General features: G+C 40.7%; 1 protein-coding gene across 1 annotated transcript; it reads right to left on the bottom strand.

Moving 5' to 3' along the window:
* Positions 1-1,070: 1,070 nt before the first annotated feature.
* Positions 1,071-17,135, bottom strand: cmtm7 (CKLF-like MARVEL transmembrane domain containing 7). The gene is made up of 5 exons (XM_052016591.1): positions 17,002-17,135; positions 7,532-7,705; positions 5,891-5,989; positions 3,468-3,549; positions 1,071-1,657 (listed from the first exon to the last, which is right to left on the bottom strand). Exons 1-5 carry the CDS (start codon positions 17,095-17,097, stop codon positions 1,644-1,646), a joined length of 465 nt encoding a protein of 154 aa, XP_051872551.1. The 5' UTR covers positions 17,098-17,135; the 3' UTR covers positions 1,071-1,643.
* Between the last annotated feature and the right edge of the window lie 8,956 nt (positions 17,136-26,091).

Raw genomic sequence — 26,091 nt, 5'->3', positions numbered from 1 at the left:
AGCAGCATCTGGGGAATGAAAAATAATTAAAAATTGTGTTTATCCTTCTAGTTTAGTGTATTAATCACTGGTTAACAAGATGCCTGACAATGCCAGTTTCACAATAAGCTTGTCATTCAGTAATTAGTTATTTTGGGGGTGTATAAATTCATTCACAACTAGATTCATTGGAATTTACTTTAGTTTTGCAATGTGGAAGGAATAGGCAAATAGCAACTGACAGTATTGCTCTACTAGTGGCTGGCAGTCTCAATGAGTCAAATCATCTTCAATGCAATCATGACTCTATAATCTTTCATTGGAGCTGAGTAAGATTGAAAATAACCAGATTCTCTGATGCAGGGAAAGGGGGAAGCAAAGGAGAGAAAGTGTGGTAACAAAAGACCAGTCTGAGATAGGTGTAAATCATAATCTGAATCATAAATTACAAAGAAAAATACTGTGAATAAAAATCCAAAATAAAAATACTGAAAATGCTTATGCTAAATTATTGAAATTAGATGTTAGGCCTGGAGGGTTGTGACATGTCAAGTCAATGATGGAGTTCCTATTCATCAAGTTTATGTTATAATTCATTGAAATAACATTGGAGGATGACAGAACTGAGAATGGGAATCAAAATGACATATGCCCAGAAGTTATCCCGTTTCCACAATGAGGAAGTATTTTCTGATCTATTTTCAGCTTTCCTGATGTGGACCACAGTACTAAAGTGATAGCAATACCATAAGAACATAAGGAAAAAAACATGTAGGTCATTCAAATAAAAACGAACAGAAAATGCTGGAAACACTCAGCAGATCAGGCAGCATCTGCAGAAAGAATTAATGTTTCAGGTTCTAGACCCTTTGTCAGAACATTCAACCTCTTGTGCCTGCTCTGGCAGTCAGTAAGATCATGGCTGATCTTTTACCTTAGTAAGAGTTCCTCCAGCAACTTGTTTTTTCTTCCAGATTCCAGCATCTGTAGTCTCTTTGGTCTTGGTCATCATAGGCTTGTTGTTTGGATCTGGCTTGCAAATATTTTGGTATTTCTTGTTTCAATGCATTAAATCAATAAATGGCATGAAATAGCTTGGAAACAACAACATACACAGTTTATTTTATTTACAAGGCAATTCAGTACTGATCTTTCCACATAATACGTCAGCATTCACAAAAAAAATACAGAAACTAAAGTCATTCAGGCATGTTTCCTGCCCAACACAAAATACCAAAAATTTCTGTCAGCATGGTAAAAATAAAATAAAATGGTTCTAAAGAGGATTTTACAGGCACTTCTCAAAGTGTGAATGCTAAATAGTTAAAAGGACTGGTTGAATTATACATATTTTATGAACAAATTGCACTTGCAACACAAATACTATGCTGTGGTAAACCAAAACGAAGACATGTATTTTTTAAGCTATTATATAAAATATTTCATTCATCTTGTCTTTGGTACAATTTTATAAGCTCAGTTATAAAATATAAAAATATTTAACTTCTTAGACAAATGACATATTAAGTATCAAGCATGTTCTTGCATAGTTATTACAAATTGAATCTTCAGATCCTAAAGTCAGGCACAGCTGAGTCTCTGGACTATTGGAGACTGTGCAAATCCAATGAAACTGCTTGCTGCCAATTTCTGACATTGATCAGTTATACAGTAACAGCTGTAAAGAAACAAAATTTAAATTTATTCACAGAATCCAAATCTCTTACAGAATACTTGTATATTCATTAAAATAACCTAGAGATTGCACCACCTTCAAGAATTGTGTACAAACCACAGAACCTTGCATATTTGATAATTAATGGAACTAAGATGACAGACATACAACTTATTATCAAATTTGCACCAATGCTGTTCCCAAATAGGCTGCTTTGAGGTAAAGAATTCCCTACATTATACAACTGCAATATGATGTCCAACTCCTTAGCCTCCAAAGGCAAGCACACCAAATGGCTTTTTCACTACCCTATTGCACTTTGGTAGCAATGGACTTCCACCTCAAGGTGACTCTGTACATCAGTGCTCCTAAGGTCCCTGCCATTTATTCTATATGTCTTACCAGAATTTGAGCTACCAAATTGCACTACCTCACCCTTGTCAGGATTAAATGCCATCTGCCGCCACTCTGCCCAATTTTCCAGTTGATCTATGTCCCACTGTATCCTTAAACAACCTCCTTTGCTATCTATGATTTCACCAGTTGTCTAACACCTACATTCTCATCCAATTCATATATTACAAACAAAGATCCCAGCACTGACCCCTGCGCTGCATCACTTGTTACAGGTTTCCAGTTAGAAAAACACCCATCTATCACTACTACCTACTATCACCGAGCCAATTTTGGATACAGTTTGCCAACATGCCTTCGATCTTTTGTTCCTTAATTTCTGGACCAGCCCAACATGCTCCCCTCACTCTTAATTAAGTGCTCTCCTCCTGCCACCCAAAGAAAATATTCAAACAAGGATTATTAAACTGTCGTATTAAATCTTAAAATTCAGGTTGTACAAATCTCTGCAATTAACGGCACATGGAGAAGTTTAGTCTCTGTGAAGTCATGTTGAAGTAAACACATTAATAAACTCAGGCGAGTGAGATAAACAGTTTCAGAAAAAAAAAATCTGGTTCAGACAAATTGTGTTGTACCACAGTAAAAGGAGTTTTCAGTTTTCAGCTTGCATCAACTAAAATAGGATTAGCTTACATTTATCCAAAGTGCAAAGAGTATTATGTTCTCCAGCATTAAAATCCCTCACTTTAAACATTACATCAATTTACCCAATCTTTTGTATAAATTATCCATTTATTTGCATTTTCTTTTAAACTGCATTTTTAAAATTAAGTTGGTATCTATCTTGAAGAAAGTATTTTAGCCCCAATTTACAAAGCCCTGGCTATATGCCTGGCCCACCAGTGGACAATGAGAACTGTTAAAATTAAATCTGCAATCTCTTTAACTCAATCACTTCCATGGCTGATTTTCTTAATGGGACATTTTTGAGCACCTTGTCCCATACAAATTAGAATCATTTTCCAAAGATTCCCACTGCATTATTGATAATTATTTACCATAGGTTTTAAAGTCCATGCATGATAAAGTTGAGGGCAACACAAATGATAAGACTGCCACTTGTCCACAGCACATCACAAGTTCAAGCAATGTTTCCATCCACGGAATGTCATCTAGTGCCCACAAGGAAGGGATCTTGTATGAACGTTAAGTGAAGTTGGGAATAGGCAAAGACAATAACAGCCATCATGTTTAAGTAGCCTTGCGAAATGTGTTATCCAGACTTTCATCTGACTGATGACTTGAATGAGACATTACATCATAAGACAAGTCACCACACACGACATGGTGTGTTTGAGGGCCAGGGTGAAATTAGTAGAAGGGTAGTGGAGGTTGGGGAGTGTATGGGGAAAAAAAAAGTAGCTTTTATGTTTTCTGAATCTGAAAACTTCCTTACTTGCTGGTTGAGGGACACGCCACATCTTGTAGGCCTGCCAGGCACCAATACCGTACAGAATTGTCGATGCAAAGCCGAAGAACTACAAAATAGAACAGAGGATAGGAGTAATTATTCTTAATCATGTATCCTCATCCACCTAATCAAGTCTGCAGTGAAATGACTGATTGAACTTAAACAGAACCTCATTAGGGGCCAGACTATTGGTGTCAACAGTCACAAGTTTTGAAGGAGAAAGAAATTCAGCCTCGTCCTCCCAACTACTACCCAACAGCCTTTTAATAATGGACCGTATCAGGACAGAAGAGTGCAGATGCTGTAACCTAGAACAAAAATGAATTCTGGAAGAACTCAGCAGGTCAAGCAGCATCTGTGGAGGCAAGTTAACATTTTTGGGTCAAGACCCTGCATCAAGACTGAGAGGGAACAGGAAAAGTTGCCAGTATATAGCAGTATGTAGGGGGAGTGGAATAGAAGCTGGTAGGTAATAGGTGGAGCCAGATGGGGCAGGGATGATCAGCAGAAGAAATCTAGTGAGGGTACAGGTATTACACCTCCTTCAGTTGCAAGGTTAAGTGCCGGGGGAGGGGTGGGTGGACCAGGAAGTCCTGAAGAGAGAAGTCCCTGCAGAAAGCAGAAAGATGCAACTGGTGGTGGGTTGGACTTGGAGCTGGCAGAAGTGGCAGAGGACAAAGTGTTGGATGTGGAGTCTGGTGAGGTGAAAGGCGAGGACCAATGGAACTCTGCTGCTGTTCTGCCTGGGGAGAGGGTGGGACAGAGCAGACATGTGGGAAATGCAAGGGCTCCATCAACGATAGCAGAGGGGAAGCCACATTTCCCCAAAGTAGAGCATTCCAGGAATTCTAGAGCAGGAAGGGCTCATCCTGAGAATAGATGCGACGCAAAAAGAGAAATTGAGAAAAAGGGATGGCATCCAATTCCCCCCTCACCATCATCCAGGGACTAAACAACCCTCCCAGGTGAGGCAGAGGTTCACCTGCTCCTCTTCCAACCTGGTCTACTGCATTCAGTGCTCACAATGTGGCCTTCTCTACATTGGAGAGATCAAGCATAGACTAGGTGACTGTTTTGCAGAGCACCTGTGCTCTGTCCACAACAGCCACTTGAGCTCCTGGTTGCATGTCATTTTAATTCTCCTTCCCACTCCCACACAGACCTGTTTGTCCTCAGCCTTCTCCATTGCCAAGGAGAGGCCAACTACACATATGAAGAACACCATCTCAATTCCACTTGGGTAGCTTACACATTAATGGTATGAATATTAAATTTTCCAGTTTCAAGTAACCCACACCCCTGGTGCTCTCCTCCCACACACACTCACTTACCCACCTAGCTTTCTTCTCCTTTTGTTCATTCCTTCCATCTTGTTCCATCAGCCTAGCTTCCCTCCCCATCTGGCTCCACCCATCACCTACAGCCTCTGTCACTCACCCCTAACTCCACCACCTGGTTTCATCTCCCCATCATCCCTTCCCCAGCTGGTGCCACCTATCAGCAACCAGCTATCTCACCCATTCCTCCCCCACCCCTCCCCGCCCCCCCCCCCCCCCCCACTACGTACTGCTATATACTGGCAATCTTTCCTGTTCCCCCTCAATCCTGATGCAGGATCTCGACCCAAAACATCAATTTACACTTTTTGGTTCCACAGATGCTGCTTGACCCATGGAGTTCTTCCAGTGTTCTGATTTGGAACTGCATCAAAGTTAGCTATGATCTTCTATGGTCAATAAGCCTACTTACATCCACTGGCCACTTGTACAATGTCAAGAAGCGCTCTAAACAAATGGTAACATATAACAGCTAGGAAATGATCCCATTTTCAGAGAGAAAATTGACTGGAGATGGAGTGGGTGAAAGGCACAGAAACAGTATTAATGTAACAACCTGCTGGAGAAACTCAGCAGGTCAAACAACATCTACACAGAAAGAAACTGACAAAGTTTTAGGTCAAAACCCTGCATCAGGACAGGTTTGTTACTCCAGATTCCAGCATCTGCAGTCTCTTGTGTCTGCAACAGTGTTAATGTGTTCTGCTAAGGACAAGTCAAAGTTTAAAAAAAAAATTTGCAAATACTTAAGTCAATCATGATATTTATATTGGAATTTCATTCAGGTGTTCATTCCCGTCATCTGGTAAGTGCAAAGAGTCTGCACAACAACTGTTCAACATCTATTTCATTTGACGTGGTTCATCATGCTACTATTTGGCATTTCTTAATTAACTATAAGTTGCTTTGAAGTGCATCAACTCTCTTGGATAATTTACAAGTGCATACCAACAACCAGTTTTGGAAAACAGTGTCCTACATTCTCCAACATGAGGGAGCACTAATTTACAAGACATTTGCACAAGGTTGCAAGATTTCTAATGTATACATCAAAGCAAAAATATTTCTTACCACTCCAGCAGCCAATCCAGGATAGCCATCAGCCTTAGTTGCTCCAACAATTGATGCAATTAATAGCAGGATGGTTGCAATAACGTAGTGCAAGAATTCCTAGATAAAAATCAGAACATTGTGAATACAACACAGATCTACAATGATTATGAAATTATATGGCTTACCCTGCATTATGACATATTACAATAAAACTAAACAATCATTTGCTTTAATGCCAATGATTAATAGTAATTTAGGAGTATTTCTCAAATAAATAGAAATAAAGGTTGACAGAATGAGAAAATTATTGTGAAATCTGACATACAAATTCTATCACATACCACTACAGCCTGTAATAAGCAATAGTGAGGAAGTGCTACATGATCAAAGGTGCTGCCTTTGGAAGAGACATTAAAAGGTCTCTCAAATGGACAGTAAAGACCTATGGTATTATACAAAAAAAAGTAAAGATGTCCTCCTAGTATTCTGGTTAACACTTATCGTTCAAAAGGCATTGATAAAATGGATTACCTGGTTATGGTGTCAAGACAACAACCTCTCCCTCAATGTGAGCAAAAGAGCTGTTCATTGACTTCAGGAAGCAATATGGAGCACACGCCCCTGTCTGTATCAATGATGCAGAGGTGGAGATGGTTGAGAACTTCAAGTTCCTAGGTGTAAATATCACCAACGATTTGTCCTGGTCCAGCCACATGGACGCTATGGCCAGGAAAGCACACCAGCACCCCTACTTCCTCAGAAGGCTAAAGGAAATTCGGCAGATCCCCGATGACCCTCACCAATTTTTACAGATGCACCACAGAAAGCATCCTATCTGGACATATCACAGCTTGGTAAGGCAACTGCTCTGCCCAAGACCGCAAGATATTGCAAAGAGTTGTGAACGCAGCCCAATCCATCACAAAAACTAGTTTTCCCTCCATTAACTCTGTCTACGCTTCCCAATGCCTCAGGAAAGCAGCCGACACAATCAAGGACCCTTCCCACCCTGGTCATGCTCTCTCTCCCCTCCCATTGGGCAGATGATACAAAAGCCTGAAAACATGTATCACCAGGCTCAAGGACAGCTTCTCTCCCACTGTCGTAAGACTCTTGAACGACAAAGATGAACAATTGATCTCTCAATCTACCTTGTTATGGTCCTTGCACTTTATTTGTCAACCTGCACTGCACTCTCTCTGTAACACTATATTCTGCATTCTATTTTTATTTCCATTTTGTACCACCTCAATGAATGGAATGACTTGTCTTAATGGCATGCAAACAAAAGCTTTTCACTGTATTGTGGTACAGGTGACAATAATAAACCAATTACCAATTATTCATCTCAGTAACGTCTGTACAATCTTGTTGTTTAATGCCCAAATATTAAAACATACTTTAAAAAAAACTGGTTGTGAACTCCTTTGGGACATCTGGGCTTATGAAAGATGTTTCATATAGGTAAATTGTCAACAAAGGACTGTTTTTCTCATTACAAAAATTGGGTCAAGTTATATACCAGCTTCCCAGACTTATCTTCAAGGTGGCATTTCCACTAGACCTGGTCAATGTTGATCAAATAGATCCAAGGAACATACTCACAACAAAAACTAAACAGTAAATTCACATGTGAATTATTAGAATTTAAAAACTTACTGTCAGTGACCAGTGTATGCAAGTTATCTTCAGGTGAAGTCTTGTTAGGTAAATGATGTAAAATATCAAAACCACAATAAAAAACCAGATAGTGACAACTTCAAAATGGCGGTATGTTGAATGATGAGTCCACTCTGAACACTTTATGCTTAGGAATGCTATGAACACCACAATCTGAAAAAAAAGAGGAAATATTCATTGCATTGAGGCAATTAAACATCTTTGAAAACACAAGCAACAAACAGTCTGCTGGAAGAACTCAGTGGGTCAAGCAGCATTGTGGGAGGAAAGGAATTGTTGACGTTTTGGGTCTGAACACTGCATCAGAAAAAGTCTAGACAAGAAAACACAAGTCTGTTACCTTGAATACTGAACAAAAGTATGGAATTTCAAAATATTTTCAAACTATAATGCATGTTTATTGCTCTTACCGAACCAGTAAGATGCAAATTAGTGAAGAGGATGTAACCCAGAATTTGCTGGTCAATAAACACGTGGAAACTGGTAAAACCACCACCAAGAAATCACCTTAAACTTAGTCATCATCTTTTAACATCAAGGCATCACAGAGGTGTAGTGGTTAGTACTGCTGCCTCACAGTTCCAGGGACCCAGGTTTACCCTGGATCATAAGTACTGTCTGTGTGGAGTTTGCACATCCTCTCCTTGACCACTTGAGTTTCCTCCCACATCCCAAAGACATGCTGGAAGGTGAATGGGCTACTGAATACTAACCCTCTGTGTAGACAAATTGAAAGGAATCAAAAGAAAGTTGACTGGCATGCAAGAGAAAGTTGCAGGGCTACAGAGAAGAGGGGGCTGGGGACTGATGGGATTCCTCCATTGGGAGCCACCTTGAACCTCAAAGGCCCAAAAGCATGTTGCACAACAAGGTCCATTAAAGAAAAGTGTTCTGCATATGAATGCCACATTTAACCAAACAGTTCTGCAGCATCTTAAACAATATTTCTTTGAATTTGCTAAAGTCAATAAGGTATTAGTACCAAGATTATGCTATCTATATATGGGGTCAGGAGAAACTGTACAAGTCATATAGGAAGTTCTATACCCAGATAAAGGATAAGTTTCCAGCCTCCACATTGACACAGACCTACTGTTGAGCACAAGCACTGAGAATAATCCATATAAGAAATTAAGTCTTTCTCCTGATGCCTCAGATATTTAAAGTGGCAGGGGCTGACACAGCAAGTAGGCAACAATGAAGAGTTTTAAGAGATACGTTCTGGTGAACAATACCAGTTTAGATGACACAATTTTAAAAGGGGTCAGAGATATCTGTGTTTGTTAATCTGAAAGCTCCAAATCTCCACTGTGAATTATGGAGGGCTATTTGTAAGACTATAAGCAGGTTGATAAGGTGCCTTAGTTTGACCCAGAAATAAAAACAAACAGAAAATGCTGGGACAGTTTCCAATTCCAAAGAAGGAACCTCAGTTTGAAATGTTAGCTTCTCTCTCCACAGGTGCTGCCTGACTTTCACCATTTTGTTTTCTATTTCAGATTTCCAGCATCTGCAGTTTTTTTTTTGCTTTTTAGTCTATCCTGCTTCTGCAAAGAGATCCAGAAGATCACTAATACAGTGAATTTGTAAAACAAAAATGTTGTCACTGCCAAGGTCTTACATGATGTAGCCACTGAATACAGAGCAGATTGAGAACTCATTAATGTTGAACAGCTCCACTTCAGGACCAAACATTCCAGGGCACCTGTCACTGACCTCCAAATTATTGATGGTAGTGCCATCCTTGCACATCAAGAGTGACTGACATCGGCCCAACAACTAGACTCTAATTAACATACTTTCTAATCCCAATTAACAGAGCAAAGTACATTTAATTTCTGTTGCTGAAATTGTGAAAAACACTGAATTGTTATCCACATCTAAAATAATTACAATTTGAATACTATATCATCTACAGTAGTTTATACTTGTTTTAGTCACAGACATCTAGTTCACTTTGTTGCTCTTTAACATGGACATAGATGTCATACCAAAAGTGTAACCTATAAAATTCAAAGACAACCACTAAAAATTATACACCAACTTTAATGAATATGGTAATCGTTAACTAATATTGGAAAAAGAATACTTAAAGCAACCAAAATGTGATTAGAAATGCTGAACCTTCTTACTGGTCACACAAGCCAATCAAAAAATAAAAGGCATTTTATCTTCTTGGATAATCAGAAATGGCCTCCCCAGCATTATCCACGCCCAGAGAACAATTCTGTTTAAAATGTCAACATCTTACATTTGTTTTTACTGTCCCTGTGTTATCAGTCCAGACATTTGCTGTTATCTTGCAGTTTATGCTGCTACTGAAGACTTAATTATGAGCAGTTACAATTTGTTCTTTCTAATCTTGACTTTTTTTAAACTCCAGTAAATAGTTTTTTTTCCCCCATTGCATGTAATTGATTTTAGTGCCTTTTAAATATGGGTCCTGACAAGAATTATCTACTTGCAATGAATACATGTAGAGCTAAACGCAAATCAAAACTGAATACAGAGTTTAGAATTCAGCAAATAAACATTTCCAGAAGTCTGACGAAACTGGAAGAAGAAAACTACTTTTTCTGGGCCGTGCTTATTAACACAACAGAGCAAACTCTTGTGGCAGGATATTCCTCGCAAATGAAACAGCCATATTTTGTAGCTCACATATCATGCCAAATTGCTTAATTTTTTCCAAAGATGATTTTAAAGTACTTCTACAGATTTTTTTTTGTTTTGTTTAGACAGGTTCAGCTTTATAGAATTTTCAAAAGTAAAGGCAACAAAACCTGTATGCACAAGTACAAAGAAAACACAATTTGTTTTAAAAAGCTCATCTAAAGGCACACAGCTTCTTCAACAGGGTGCAAAGGAAGTTAAATAAACCCAGAGAATCTGAAGTTCTAACACACCTTCTGCAGCCTTGGCTCAAAAATCTAAACAAAGATTAGGTAAATAAATAATAGGAACAATGGAAATCAGTAAGGAAAAAATAACTGTAAAATATCTTCTTCGTGCAGTGATTAAGCTTTGGAAAGCAAGGTAAATATGTTGACTGGTACCGGCAGAAGTAATTTCCTTTAGAATGAATTTAATTGAACTTAATGGCTTTTGAGGAAACCCGAGTTATTTTATCTCAGATCTGATGATGTGAAGTCACCAAATCCCCAGGAACCATAAAAAACAACTTAACAGACATAAGCTAGTATTATTCAGCTAAATGGCTTAGCACTATATAAAGCATATTTTTAAAAATATCTTTACCACCAGTTTTTCATCCTACACAAAATTCTTCAGCACCAACTCCAGTAACTCCCTTAAGCATCCATTCTTACTCTAACAGCTTTTGCCAGGAGTATTAACCTACTATTCCATCATCAAGAATATCCACACCAAATTCAATACCCACATAGGCAGACTGTTCAATAACAGAGACTGGATAACACTGAAGTGGAACATTCAAATCTATCATGTGCTACATTGGACTAGACCCTCTGCAGAACCCACTGCATTGTGACAAATGAACAAAATCAAGCTGATTTTCCGAATTGTTATCCTGCCTAAGCTACCTAATGTAATTGGGTTCCTTTTACTATACAATGTTCTTTAATGAATAAGTGCCTCAGCATATGATCAGGGTAGGTCAGAGATGCACAAGAGTTGAGTGGCTGGAAGAGGTGACAGAGATAGCGATCGACAATGCCATAGAGGAATTTAAGCACAAGGATGAGAATGTTAAATCTGAAATGCAATTATTTTTATCATCACATCCTCAATGAACAAATTAGCAGCTACATTAAAATTATTATTGTGTTTGAATTCCTTCAGTATCAGGCCCCTCCTCAATCCAACATTCTGCCACTTTTACAATTCTCCCAGAACTTTATTTTTGCTCTTTGTGCACCTTGTCCTCCCTACATCACACTATTTACATCTTATGCTGGAATTTTCTCCATAACTACATCTGCCATTTGCACCTGCCTTACCTCTTTTGAATCATCCTTAAAAACCACCTGCTTGACCAATATTTCCCCCAGCTCAATGTCCACTTTCATCCAACTACACCACTGAACTGCCATGGAACTGTCTTTTCAAGTTTCAAGTTCATTTATTGTCATAGGCATGCATACACAGGGTATAAATGCCATGAAAATTAGCTTTATACAGCAGCAGCACAGTGCATTACAACATTATAAACATACATGATCATAAACTTAAATTATATACAACAAAATAAACATAACAACATTAGTGCAGGTTGAGAGAGATAGAGAAAAAAAGAAATATAGTCTGAAGTAGTCTTTAGGTTTTTCAGGTCAGTTCAAGAACCCGATTGCAGTGGAGAAGAAGGTGTTGTTGAACCTTGAGGTGTGGGCCTTCAGATTCCTGTACCTCCTGCGTGCTGGCAGTTTGAGAAGAGAGAATGGCCCGGATGATTGGAGTCCCTAATGATGGATGTCACCTTCCTGAGATACTGCCTTTTGTAGATGTCCTCAATGGTGGGGAGAGCTGTACTCGTGGTACAGGTTAGAGGCATTGTATGTATGCAAGTGACTGTGGTTTCCTTTTACCCTTCATGTGCAGTGCCTCACATTTATCTGTAATAAATGCTGTTAGGTCATATTCAACCTAAAAACATTCATTAATTTGATTTTGCAATTTCAGGAGCTTTTTCAAACAAAAAATCGTAGTCCACTGCCTCTGCTGTTCTGGCCACAATCTGCAACCTTGACTAATTTCCATCAAGTTACTAAGCTACTCTGAAAGTACCACTACATATCCTCACTTCTTCACTTCCAGTCTTACCTTCAAAAATCCTTCTCATGGCATCCCTCCATCTAAGCTTCTGATCTATGTTTCAATGTTCATTTTTCTTCATGCCTGTGCAAAAGACTACAGGGCAATTTCCTACATTAAAAATACCTTGTCACTAATCATTGGGGTTGAAATACACAATAATAAGGGAATGATAAATGAAAATAGAAAAGTGCTGTATTTAGTGAAGTATTTGATAAAACATCTTTCAAAAAAGTGATTAAAAATAAAAGCATGTGATCTTAAAACAATTTAGTTATATGGATATGTTGCCGTGGATTTGGAGTTGCTGGGCACATCACTGCTGAAGCATATATTACACCAGTGTTTTACAGAATATGGGAATCATATTGAATTTTTTCCACAATAATAAATTAGACAGCTTAACAAATTGTGAAGAAAATTTCAAGGGACTGCTGGATGAGTTGGACATTCTGGAATGGGCAAAAATGTACAACTCTATGATAAGAAAAAAGTATGCAGATCAGTATTCCTCAAAGTGAAACAAAAACAGATAATGCTGGTCAACATTTGAAGTCAACAACTCTTTCCCAATTCTGAAGGCTCTTCAATCTGAAAAATTAACTCTGTTGAGTTCTGATGAAGGGTTTTTGACCTGAAACGTTACATCTGTTTTGTTAAAAACAAATGCTCTGTGACATGTTGAGTGCTTCCAGCATTTCCTGCTTTTGTTTCAAATATCTGCAATGTTTGGTTTCCTTAAATTGTATGAGTGCTGATGGCAAATTAGCAAGAGGCCCTAGGGTACATACAGAATCATCTTTTAAGATAGATATGCAGGATTATATATAAAAAAAACTATTCTGGGGAATATGAATGGCAAGATGGCGCTGGAGCGTGGTGACTCATTGCAAGCTTCTCCCTGCAGATCTACTCATTACTTCTATTATAATTGTTCTACTTTTTTGTTTTGTAACTATAACACTTTATTCTGCATTCTGTTATTGCTTTTCCCTTGTACAACCTCGATGTAGTGATGTGATGAAATGATCTGTATGGATGGCACGCAAGACAAAGTTTTTCACTGTATCTCGGTACATGTGACATTTATAAACCAATTTAATTTTAAATACAAGTGATGCTGGAATTATAGTAGATCCGTGTGCAGTGCTGTGCTTCTTTTAGAAATAGAGTGGAAACAGTGCAAAGATTCACTAAAATTATATTAAGACTAAGAAATTATAGCAAGAGTTGCAAAGATAATTCCACTATAGCAACCCATCTTCCCAGGGAAAGTGTACACCCTACGTTCTCATTTTCACGAGGGACGGAGGCACAACTTCAAACGCATAAAAAACATGGATACTACTAAGATCCTATCAACGACACAAGGTCTGCAATGACATATAGTGGTCAGCCTCTCCATGCAATTCTGAACAAGTTCCGCAAGCACCCTGGACCATGGCTTCATCTACAAACTTATTCATGTTCCTCACCCCTAGTTGTCAGGGGCCACATAACCCCGACCCTGGCTCTGCCCACTTACCTGACCCCAATATTCCTGACCCCAGCTCTGGCCAGTATTATTAATATTTCACTACTTGCCACAGACATCAATGCAATACATCTCATGGTAAACAATTCACTGACACCACAGGAGAAGGCTCTGGAGGAATGTGCTATATTTACCAACACTCCCAGAAATACACAGCTGACCTCACAAGTATGCAGGTCAGCAGACAGTAAGTCAGTGGACAACAAGGACTAAGTGAGAGTACCCCAGTACCCCCACTTAGCACTACCCTCCAGAGGCTGATTCATTGTAGAACTCTTAGCCAAGGAGGCAAAAGACTCACTGCTACACGCCCCTACTGTACTTTAAAAACAATCACATCATTCGGACAGCACGTTGCCATCTACCAGGAACCTGGTTCTCTGCAGCAATGAAACGGTGCTTCCAATGCTGCACGGCTTTGTATGAGAATGACCCAGAGGCAACATGCAATGGCTACTCACGAGGGTTGTGTTGGATGGGCCAGGGCAAGGCAATGCAGCTGCTCAGGCACTGAGCTACAGAGCTGACTGGTGGGCTATTGCTGGGGACCGGCAGCACTGGTATAGCTGCCTGGATTCCATGGTATCTCTGTTATTGAATACAATGGAAGCTGTCTCCCTATCCAAACTGTTTGGCTGTGCAAGCCTCCCCACCCCAGAGATTTCTATGGTAACAAGCTCAACTACGGTCTCAGCTGTTGACATTGCCTCAGCAACTCACTTCTTCGGGATGGGGTTCACCAAGTTTTTAAGTAGTTGAGGGAGTGCCAGAGCAGCAAACTGATCTCCGGCACAGCAGCGCTGTCCAGAACATATCTATATAAGACATGCTTATAATGACTCTTTAGCAATGGTTCCTTTAGACTCTATCTTTACCTCTCGTTGTCCTGGTGAAGCAGCCAGCATAATCAAAGACCCCACCCACCCAGGGACATTCTCTCTTCTCTCCTCTTCCATCTTGTAGAAGATACAGGAGCCTGAGGGCACATACCACCAAACTTAAGGACAACTTCTACGCCACTGTGATAAGACTATTGAACGGTTTCCCTCATACAATGAGATGGACTATGACTCACAATCTACCTTGTTGTGACCTTGCACCTTATTGCACTGCACTTTCTCTGTAGCTGTGACACTTTATACTGTTATTGTTTTACCTGTACTCAGTGTAACCGCACTGTGTAATGAATTGACCTGTACTATCAGTATGCAAGACAAGTTTTTCCACTGTTACCTCGGTACAAGTGACAATAATAAACCGATACCAATACTAGCAAAATGCAGTTAAAAGTCTTTCAAACTTACAGATTGCTTGGAGAGGGTAAATCTCTCTAAACAGTGGTTAAACAGTTAAGGAGAAACAAAGACCCAGCAATAAATGAATGGAAGGCAAGGTTAAGTCTCCCTCCTCCTCCCCCCCCCCCCATCATTAAAAAGCAGAAAAACAGAGGCTATTACATTAGATTTTACTGCATAACATTTATGAGACACAGACAATAGAAGAAAAGTGGCACAGGAGAGCAGCGAACTTCAAATGATGAACTATTAATTGCTCCCTTTTATGCCAACATGTTTTAAGCAGTCAGCAACACTTGTAATAAAAACAGAAAATACTGGAAACTCAGCAAGTCAGGCAGCTTTGTGGAAAGAGAAACACAGAGTTAAAGTTTCAGATGCAAGATCCTTCGTTCTGATGTGTGTCCGACATTTTCTGTTTTTATTTCAGATTTCCAGCATCTGCAGGGTTCTTTTCATACATTCTCACACTCAGGTGATGCAAGGCTGCCTCTTAACAGATTAATGGAGACAAAAGGCACTGCAACAATAAGGGAGCTGCTGAAGGAACTCAGGTCAGGGAGCATCTGTGAAGAGAAATGGACATTTTGCGTCAAGACCCTTCATCTCGGCTGAAAGAGGGGAGAGAGCCAGTATAAAGAGATGAGGGGAAAGGGTGAGGCAAGCCACATATGCTGCCTGACCAGCTGAGTTCCTCCAGCAGCTTGTTTTTTTTTTGCTCTTTAACAGATTAGATCGTAGAATAGAACAGTACAGCACACGAACAAGCCCACAATGCCTGTGCTGAATACCACGCCAAATTAAACTAAATCTCTTCTGACTGCACGTGATCCATATCGCTCTCCATTCCCTGAAGATTCATTCGCCTATCTAAACGCCACTACCGTATCTGCTAATCAGTCCCCATTCTAGGAGTCTGCCCGAAAGGGGACTGCTTCGATAGAAGTCAGGAGTTGATGATGGAAACAGCTTTCAGTGCAGTTGCCATCAGATACAAATAGTGAATCAAACTAGCCCCTTCCGGACCTACACCATATCCACATTCACTATAAATAAGCTTTCAACGAGCAGGCCACATCCGAAAGTAGGTTCGGACAAAGCATCTTGGACCGGAAACATTTATTGGGTATTTGCACAGAAGCTGACCGACCTGCTGAGTGTTTCCACATCTTCTGTTTTAATTGCTGTTAGGGGTTGAGAGTTCTGGCGGGGGTCAGACACGCACTGAGGCGAGTCTGCCGATAGGCGCGTCTGCAAGCAGCACCGGATGATGCCCGACTTCCACCTGAAGGCGTTTTACAAAGTAGCCCGGGATGTGGCGTTGACCGCGCCCGGCCCGCTATTCGCAACAACTGTAAATAAACTAAATCAGTACCACGCCAAACTGAGAAAGAAAGCCGCGATCGACGGATAATGAATTTGTTCTCGAGCTCTGCCCGGAAACTCCAGGCAATGGAACAAGTTTAGATCACGAACTAATCCTGTCAGGGTCTTTTTTATTCCAATTTACGCGAAAAAAAATAACTTTAACAAACCAAAGCTTGGTTTGCATGGCAATGTTGCCTTGGCTTCGATCATGATGCCGAAAACAGAGCATTTTACACTTCAAAGCACATTTTGAAAACTAACAAAACTGGCATAATGAGTTTCCATTATACAAAGTTTTGTCTTCGTGTCTGTTTTCATGCGGCTACGTCTTTAAGTAATAGACGGATAAACAGAAGTGAAATATTTCGCTCTGGGTCGGTGGACTCCCATTTTTCAAACATTGATTTTTAGGACACGGTGCAGAAAAAGGGTGCGGACAGAAAAAGAACGGCGGACCCTACCGCTTGCAGAATCTTCAGGAGGCCAGAGAAGGACCTTGCATAGTTTAAATCTAAGAAGCCACTGTCCCTGGACCCTGTAGTCACCATATCAGCCATCCTCTTCCCGACTCAAACTCCACGGAGCCTCTTCACTGCAATGAATTCGAACGCGCACTCGTCGCTTGATTGGCAGCTGCGCTGACTGTTTGCCCGCGAAGCCCGAGCTGCTGATTGGCTCCAGGACGCGCTCGTCCCAGTTGATTGGTGGCTGCCGCGGCAGGGTTTCCGCTGATTGGGGGCCGCTGAGTCGCTCCAGGGCGAAGCAGCCCCAGAACCTGAACGGGGAAGTTAATACATTTTTCCGAGATCACGGATAAACAGCTGAGATCCTGCGCGATGCGCGTAATGTTTGTGCCTCGCTTTGCTAAATAACTTGCGGAGTGTGAAATAGGGCGAGTTCCAAAAGGCGTGACTGATTTATTGGAAGCTCTTCTCGGATTGCGATGCACACAGGGTCCCTTATCTACATAAACTACGAAGCGAGAACTTGAGACTGATGCGTATGTCCAGGGGGACTACCTGGTTGGAAAATGTTCTGGGATTTCTAGACCGGAGGCATTGATGAGACTAGCCTCATCCAGAGAAAGTTTAAGATACAATGGCACAAGTACTTACATGGTTAGTAAGTTTGCGGATGACACCAAAATTGGAGGTGTTGTGAAGAAGTTTGTCTAAGGCTACAACAGTAGAAGAAATGGGAAAATGAGCCAAGGAATGGCAGATGGAATTTAACTCAGACAAGTGCAGGATGTTGTATTTGGGTAAGTAAACCGGGGCAAGACTTAAACAGTAAGCAGTACAGGTACTTAGTTCCCTGAAAGTGGCGACACAGGTAGACGGGGTGGTAAAGAAGGAGCTTGGCACACTTGCATTCATCAGTCAGGGAATTGATTACAAGAGTTAGGACATCATGATCCAGTTGTGCAAATCATTGATTATATTGCACTGAGTACTGTGTGCAGTTCTGATAGGAAGGATATGATTAAGCTGGAAAGGATGCTGAAAATATTCAAGAGGATGTTACTGGAACTGGAGGGCTTGATTTACAAGGAGAGGCTGGATAGGCTAGGGGATGACCTTATACAGGTACGTAAAATCATGATAAGGTGGATCATGACAGTCTTTTTCCTAGGGTAGGAGAGTCTAAAACTCGAGGACATAGATTTAAGGTGAGGGGGAATGATTTAGAAGGAAAAGAGGGGAGACCCTCACACAGAGGGTGGTGGGTATATGGAACAAGCTGCTCGAGGATGTAGTTTAAAAGACTTTTGGACAGGGGCATGGATAGCAAAGGTTTAGAGGGATATGGGCCAAATGTATGCCTCCCTGATACCATGCTAAAGCCATCACTGCGAGGATGCAGGTTATTCTGCAGGAAGAAAGGAGGGAGCCAAAAGATGTAACATGATTCAGTACAAATGACACATGAGGATCAGGAATAGAGATTCCATGGTTAGGAGCTGGGAGAAAGTTAAAAAGTTGGATCTTCAAGGTTGTCATCTCTGAAATACTCCCAGAGCCACATTTTAGCAGGAATAGACATAGTAAGATGATTTATATCAATGTGAGGCTAAAAACATGATACAGGAAGGAGAACTTAAAATCATTAGGGCACTGGGATCAAATCTGGAGCAGGATGGACTGCACCATAATAACACTTGGCATTAAACAAATAAAGAAAGATTATGAGAAGAGAATGGCACGATGGGCAGACAAGTGGCAAACACAACTTAATGCAGATTTGTGCAAAGTGAAACACTTTAGCAAGAAATAAGGAGCTTATGGACTAACTTGCACAGTTCTCATGGGTATACAGGTGCAGAAGGATCTGGGTGCAGGTGTGCATAAATCTTTGAAAGCAAAAGGGCATGTTGAGTGAATAATTAGAAACCATATGGGATCATAGGATTCATACACAGCGGCAACAGGGGCAAAAAGTAGCAAGGTTATGTTGAACCTGGGACAGCACACTGGTTAGGCCACAATTGGAGCGGTGTATCCAATTCCAGTCACTGCACTTTACGAAGGCTATGAAGGTTCCAGAAAGAGTGTAAATGCATTCTAGGGATGAGGGGGATTTCAGCTTTAAAGCTGGAATGAAGAAGCAGAGTTTGTTCTTCTTGGAAAAGAGAAAGACTAAAGTGGCGATTTGGGAGAGGGTTAGACAGGGTAAAAAGAGGGAAGCTGTTCCCATTAGGGCAAATGATGCTGGGGAGGTGTGAAGAAACACTTTTTTAAAAAAAACTCAGAGAATCAGGGTTTGGTATTCACTTCTTGTAAGTGTGAAACAATCAATCAGTGCCTTCAAGAGAGAATTGAGTAGGCACATGAGAGAGAGTGTAATTTGCAAGGCTGTGGGGAAAGATCAGAACAGGGCTGATGGAATTTCTCCAGTAGGGGCTAGTAACAAGTCTATGGGCTGAATGGCCTATGTTATAATAGTTGTGTGATTCTGTCTGTCCATACAGTCAGCACAGTGATGAGGATTAATAGCAGAATAATTTATTATATGTAAAATAGTCCTTTATAAATGGCCTTTGATAACCTCTAACTGTATCAGTAGACCATCTGAGATAACCAACATTTTGTGTTGGTTCCTTCAGGCACCCTTTAAAGAGCAAAATATTAAAAACAAAATTATTAAAATGTTTGTTAAAAATTAAAACACTGATACTCTTGCATAACAAAGCATTTTTAACTCAACTGAACTACATCAAATCAAAAGGGCTAACTTTCTTACAGCTGTTCTTCCCATCGATTTCAGTAGGTAGAATAAGTATGCAAGGTTAAGGGTCACACTAAGATGCTGGAAAGTTTGAGATCTACACTGGTCACTATGGTTCTGATCTTCTGCTTAAAAGCTGGTAGGTATTCATTTACTTACTCCGACACAGAAAGAAACCATTTGGCCCATCAATTCCATGTCAACTTCCAACACAGCAATCCCATCAGTCACATTCACCCTCATCTTATTTCCCTGTAGACCGTCAATATTTTTTTTCATGTCCCTATGAGCTCCCTTTTGATGTCCTTCCCCCCCCCCCCCCACCCACCCCCATTTACCTACATTAAGTTAAAGTTGTCATTAATCAACCAGTTTGGGATGTGGGAGGAAACCCACCTGGTTGCAGGGAGAATGTGCAATCTCCATTTATGATCCACTGATCCCCACTTAACTACAGAGAAGCTTGGGACTCCTAGGTTCACTGTTCTGCCCTGGCTAAGTACTAATCCCAGGAGACAGGCACTGCACTGGTGGAATCCCCATGGAAAAGATCAATGGCCAACAAGCTGCACCAACCACTTTTATCTACTTCAGTTCTTTTTACCTGCTCTTCCCTTTAAAGCTCAAACCCATGTTAAATGTTGCACTGTGCAAAACTGGCAAAAGCAATGCCCAAAATTGTGCCACTTTGACTCAGCATTCTGGCTTTTAAGTCAGAATCTAATGGGATCCAGAAGTTCTGGGCCAACAGTTTCTGCAAAGGATTAAAATGTCAACAATGTAACACATTCTCAGCACTCTGTGGCATCAACACAGATTGATCATTTAATTTAGAGCCTTATTACTCAGTGGTAGAAATGTAACTAATTGAACAGTGAGATTTGGAGGAGGAGGAAGACAGGAGAGAACAGCATCTCTTTATTGCAGAAATCAACAAGAGTGACTCGATAGAACTGTACTGCCTGAGTTAGCGGGGTTGTGAAGGACAAAGCTGCCATGTTGGGCTTGTGGTAAGTGGTGAATGAACCAACATAGGGAAAAACCTACCTGCTCAGTCTATCCTTAGCAGATCCTCTATCCATGAAAGCATCATCAGGAATGATCAATGTACACCTTCGTTTTGTACGACACTTTCATAACTTCAAGTGGAATAGATTCAGAACAAACTCATGAGCGCAAAATGGGACATATACGAGGGACCATTGACCATCAACAGCACCAGAATCTCTAAGCTCATTGCTCAGTATAATCCCTTCTTTATCTTTTGTATCACCAACAGACAAACACTGATTCAATAAGTGTAAAAGACATGCCCGGGAGCAGCATCGGCCGTACCCCAAGTTAATTCCATTCTCTTCACCTGATATCAAGAAACGGCTGAGAGCACTGGATCCAGCATAGGCTGTAGGGTCAGACAAGATCCCTCCTGTACTAAAGAGTTGCAGTCTAGAACTAGCTACACCTCTACCCCAAGCTGTTTGAATACAGTTATGACACTGATCATACCCAACAATGTGGAAAATTGTCCACATGTGCTTTGCCCACAAAAGGCAGTATAGATTAATCCAGCCAATCAGTCGACTCTGAATCAGCAGTAAAGTGATGGGAGGTATCTTTGACATTGATAGAAAGCAGCCTTAACTCACCAATAACCTATTCACGAATGCTCAATTAGGTTTCGTCAGGACACTTCAGCTTCAGACACCATTCCAGCCTTGAGTCAAATGTGGATCAAAGAACTGAATTCCAGAGGTTTGTGAAAATGACTGATCACCATTTAACTGAAATGTGGGAATACACAATGCTATGACATACCTCCATTGTTTGGAGTCAAACCTTGCACAAAGAAAAATGGTTGTAGTTGTTGGAGGTGAGTCATCCCAGCCCAGGACATTGCAGAAGTTCCTTTGGGCAGTGTCTTAGGTTCAGCATTCATCAGGTGCTTCAAGGGTGACATTACCTCCATCATAAACAATGTTCAATGTTTAATTGCACAGTGTTCAATTCCATTCATGAATCAGAGTTGTACAGCACAGAAACAGGCCTTTTGGACCACTGCATCTATGACGGCCATCATGCCCATCTCTACTAATCCCACTTGCATGCATTAATTCCATATTTCCTCTATGCCCTGTTCACTCAAGTACCTGTTAAAGTGCCTCTTAAATATTGTTACTGTTCCTACCTCCTCTGGCAGCTTATTCCAGATACTACTTTGCAGAAAAATCTACCCATCAGAACCTCTTTAAACCTCCCCCCTCTCACCTTAAACCTATGCCCTCTGGTTTTAGACACCCCCTACCAGGGGAAACAGACTGAGTTTCTACTCTCTGCCTCTCAATTTTGTATGACCACTCTGATCACTTTGCACTAAAATTGACTTTTTTTGTTCTAATTGTGTTTTTCTTCATGTAAAAATTGTGTATAATTTGTTTTTCTTGTGAATGCTGCTTATATGATACTATTTGCCTGTGATGCTGCTGCAAGTAAGTTTCTCATTGCACCTATGCATACATATACTTGTCCATATGACAATAACCTCGACTTTGAAACTCTATCACATCACCTCTCAGCCTCCTGAGAGGTTGAGAACAGAAGACCCAGCACTGATCCCTGCAGCACACCACTGCTCACAGATCTCCATTCCAAAAAACAACCCAACACTACCACCCTCTACTTCCTACCACCAAGCCAATTTTGTATCCAATTGGCTAGCTCACCCTGGACCTCAAGTGTTCTCATCTTCTGGACCAGCCTACCAAGTGAGACCTTGTCAAAGGCCTTGCTAAAGACCCTGTAGACAATGTCTATTGCCCTGCCCTCATTCTCCTTGGTCACCTCTTCAAAAAAAAACTCAATCAAATTTGTGAGACACGATTTCCACTCACAAAACCATGCTGACCTTTATGCACTTCGTGACCGCCAAAACCACCACCTAGGTAGTGTTGATATGCTGCAGGAGATCACTGTTCCTCTCTCTGAATTCACCGGCTTCCATGTCCTTCTCCATAACAAATATAGATGAGAAGTATTCATTTAAGACTTGGCCCATTTCCTGTACTTCCACAAATACATTACCACACTTATTCCTATGGGGACCCATTTTTTCCCCTCGCTACTCAGAAAATGAGGCAGTCAGGGTCCTGCATGCAACAAGACCTAGACAACAGTTGGGAACATGCTGAAAAGTGCTAACATTCATGCTATAGAAGTGCCAGGCTATGATCACCTCCAACAAGAGAGAGTGTAGCCACCACACTTAACATCAACAGCAGCACCATCACCAATTTTCCCCACCATCAACATTCTAGACATATCCATTGAATTAATTCAACCAGTCAGATAAATACGGTGGCTGCATGTAGTGATGAGCTGGTGGGTATCCTCTGGTAAGCAACTTACCTCCCAAATCCCCAGAGCTTTTCTACCAGCCACAAGGCCAGTCAGCAGTGTGATGGAATACTCTCTGCTTACCTAGGTGAGTATTCTTCACAACACTCAAGATGATAATCATATCTAGGGTGAAGCAGCCTGCTTACTTGATACTCAATCTATCACTCCCTCCACCATCTGAGCACAGTGGCCGTACTGCATACCATCTACAAAATATATTGCAGTTACTTGCTTAGGCTGCAGGCTATCCCTGCATTATAGCAGTTCAGGTAACAGAAATTGTGTTACAAAATTCACAAATCACTACCAAAAAAATCTGGGTTACAGAGTAAAAATTCATAAAATTTATGTCAAAAAAGTAAATAAACACCAAAACAAAAATCGCAACACAGACTGTTTTCTAGGAACGCAACCGCTCCCCCATAACAGTCATCTGTACTCTGACAGCACCTCCCAAACCTTCAATCCTACCACCAGGGAGAAAGGCAGCAGGCACATAGGAGGACCACCAAGTGTTCCCTTCCCTGTCACTATCTTGACTAGGAAATGTATCACCAATCCTTCCGTGCTGAGTCTAAATTCTAGACCTTCCTACCCAACATGGAGTACCTTCAACAGAAGGACTTCATTGGGTCAAGAAAAAGAATTCCCACCACTTTCTTGAGTGTGATTATGACAGGGAAGAAATGGTCTTAGCACCAATGGCCAATCTCACAGGAGTATCATTAATGCTGGAAGACCATCAGGGAGCAGTCAAGTATAGTCCACTCATTAGCATGAAACTCAGTTGTTACACAATTACTAGACAAAAGCTAGCTGCATTTGAAACATTGTGATACTATTAAAGCACCATAGGCTACATCATGTTTTAAATCAAATTGACTGAAGTTAAATTTGCACATTCAGTGTGGCAAGCTTGACCACATCACCTTCTGCTGATATCTCTTGACCATTATTCAGTTCATTTTCATTTATCCAGGCACAGCCAGAGAACTACCCATCATGGCTTTGCTTCCTGTTTCCGTACCAATACTTCAGAGGTCTCCACAGATCTCGCTTGCTCCTACACTTACCTGCATGGTGCTCACAGCAACATTACCTGAAAACACCACATCTGTTTCCGTATGGAGGCTGATGTCACCCTGCTCCACCTACCATCTCTAACAGCTCCTCCATTGTTTTGGTGGTCAGATTTTGTCTGACCTGCAGCATTAAATGAACATTGGTCCCCTTTCTTGAAACAACGAGCAACAAAAGCCAATATCTTCTGACCCCAAACACTGCTCCTGAGCAAATAACTCCATTCCTGACAACTGTCAGATTGAACCAGAATGTTCAAATTCTAGTGTCGCATTTGACCTCAAGATGGGTTTTCAACCACTTATTTGCACTCTCAGGATTTAAGTAGCTGACCTCTAACTTCACAAATATCCTAGACTCTTTAACCGAGCAGCTCTCTTTAACCACTAGTCACAAAACCACCAATTCCTCCCAAGCTACCTATACTTAGGACACATTAAGTTCTAAATTACTCAAATGTAGAGTGTGGTGTAGTACAAATCTGTAAACAGATGACAATTCAGCTTCCTGGTCTGTAGAGAATCAGTTTTCTCTTGGTAACATTACGGATGATGTAATTGGCCACAGAATGAGTAAGACCAAAGGTCAGAAGATAATGGACGGGGTAGTGAGAAAGTAGATCCTGATCATCATCATTTAATCCTTTCTCTCTCCCCTTCCCCCACCGTCCCTCATTAAGGGGAATGGGCACCACTGGCTGGTCAGCATTTATTGCCCATTCTTAATTGCCCCCTGAGCCATGTGACTTATTGGGCTGTTTCAGGGCATTTAAGAGTTAATTACATTACTGTGGGTTTGACGTTACATATAGGCCATGCAGGGCAAGGATGGCAGATTTTATTCCCTGAAGGACTTAAGTGAATCAAATAGATATTTAACAACAATCCATTAGTTTCATAATCACATTATTCTAGTCTCCAACCACCCAGGTTTTAATTCAACTTACCTTTCCAAGTTGTGCTGCAATTTATATTCATGTCTCCAGATCAATGGATACTTGCTCTGTAACCACTATGCCACCATACCCAATTCAACATCGTTATGTAACCCACAAGCCTTCACTGTCTAGACTCAGCCACATAAAAATACTACATGGGAAATGCTGGATGACTGTTAATGAAAGGATTGACCAGTTGCTTCATGTGTGAAAGATTTAGGAATGCAAAGCGCAGGTGGAGAGGAATAGGGGCAGGCACAGTAGTGTAGCGGTTATTGTAACACTATTACAGTGCCAGCAACCCGGGTTCGATTCTGGCCACTGTCTGTAAGGAGTTTGTACGTTCTCCCTGTGACTGCGTGGGTTTCCTCCTGCTGATCCGGTTTCATCCCACATTCCAAAGACGTACGGGTTAGAAAGTTGTGGGCATGCTATGTTGGCGCTGGAAGCGTGTCGACACTTGTGGGCTGCCCTCAGGAACACTCTATGCAAAAGATGTAATTTACTGTGTTTCAATGCACATATGACTAAAGATATCTTATTTTAAAGAGATCAATTACTTTGCTGAAAATTAATGGATGATGCAATTTGGAACAACCCACCAAAGAGCAAGAAAAATGATTAGGAAATGAATAATTCTCCATAAGAGAACAGCTTATTAAACCATAGTAGATGTTAAACAAAACAGTATAGTTTCACTTGTAGAAAATACATAAGCGTAGCATATGGTTTGTCAGATAGTCATTATTATATAGATGTAGGAAACGATCAGCAGAAATTCTGGGACAATATTTAATGACAGTAAATCCAAATTAACATGCAAACTTTCAGATTATCTCAATTTTTGGAGGTTTGTTGCCAAAGTCTTTATAAATCTTTAACAATTTAGAATAAATGCACAAATTTTCAGCTTGCA

This window comes from Pristis pectinata, chromosome 5 (genome assembly GCF_009764475.1).
Source record: "Pristis pectinata isolate sPriPec2 chromosome 5, sPriPec2.1.pri, whole genome shotgun sequence".
In the NCBI taxonomy this organism is placed as follows: domain Eukaryota; kingdom Metazoa; phylum Chordata; class Chondrichthyes; order Rhinopristiformes; family Pristidae; genus Pristis; species Pristis pectinata.
The sequence above is the reverse complement of the archived record's forward strand: the minus strand, read 5'-3'. Positions and strand labels throughout refer to the sequence as shown.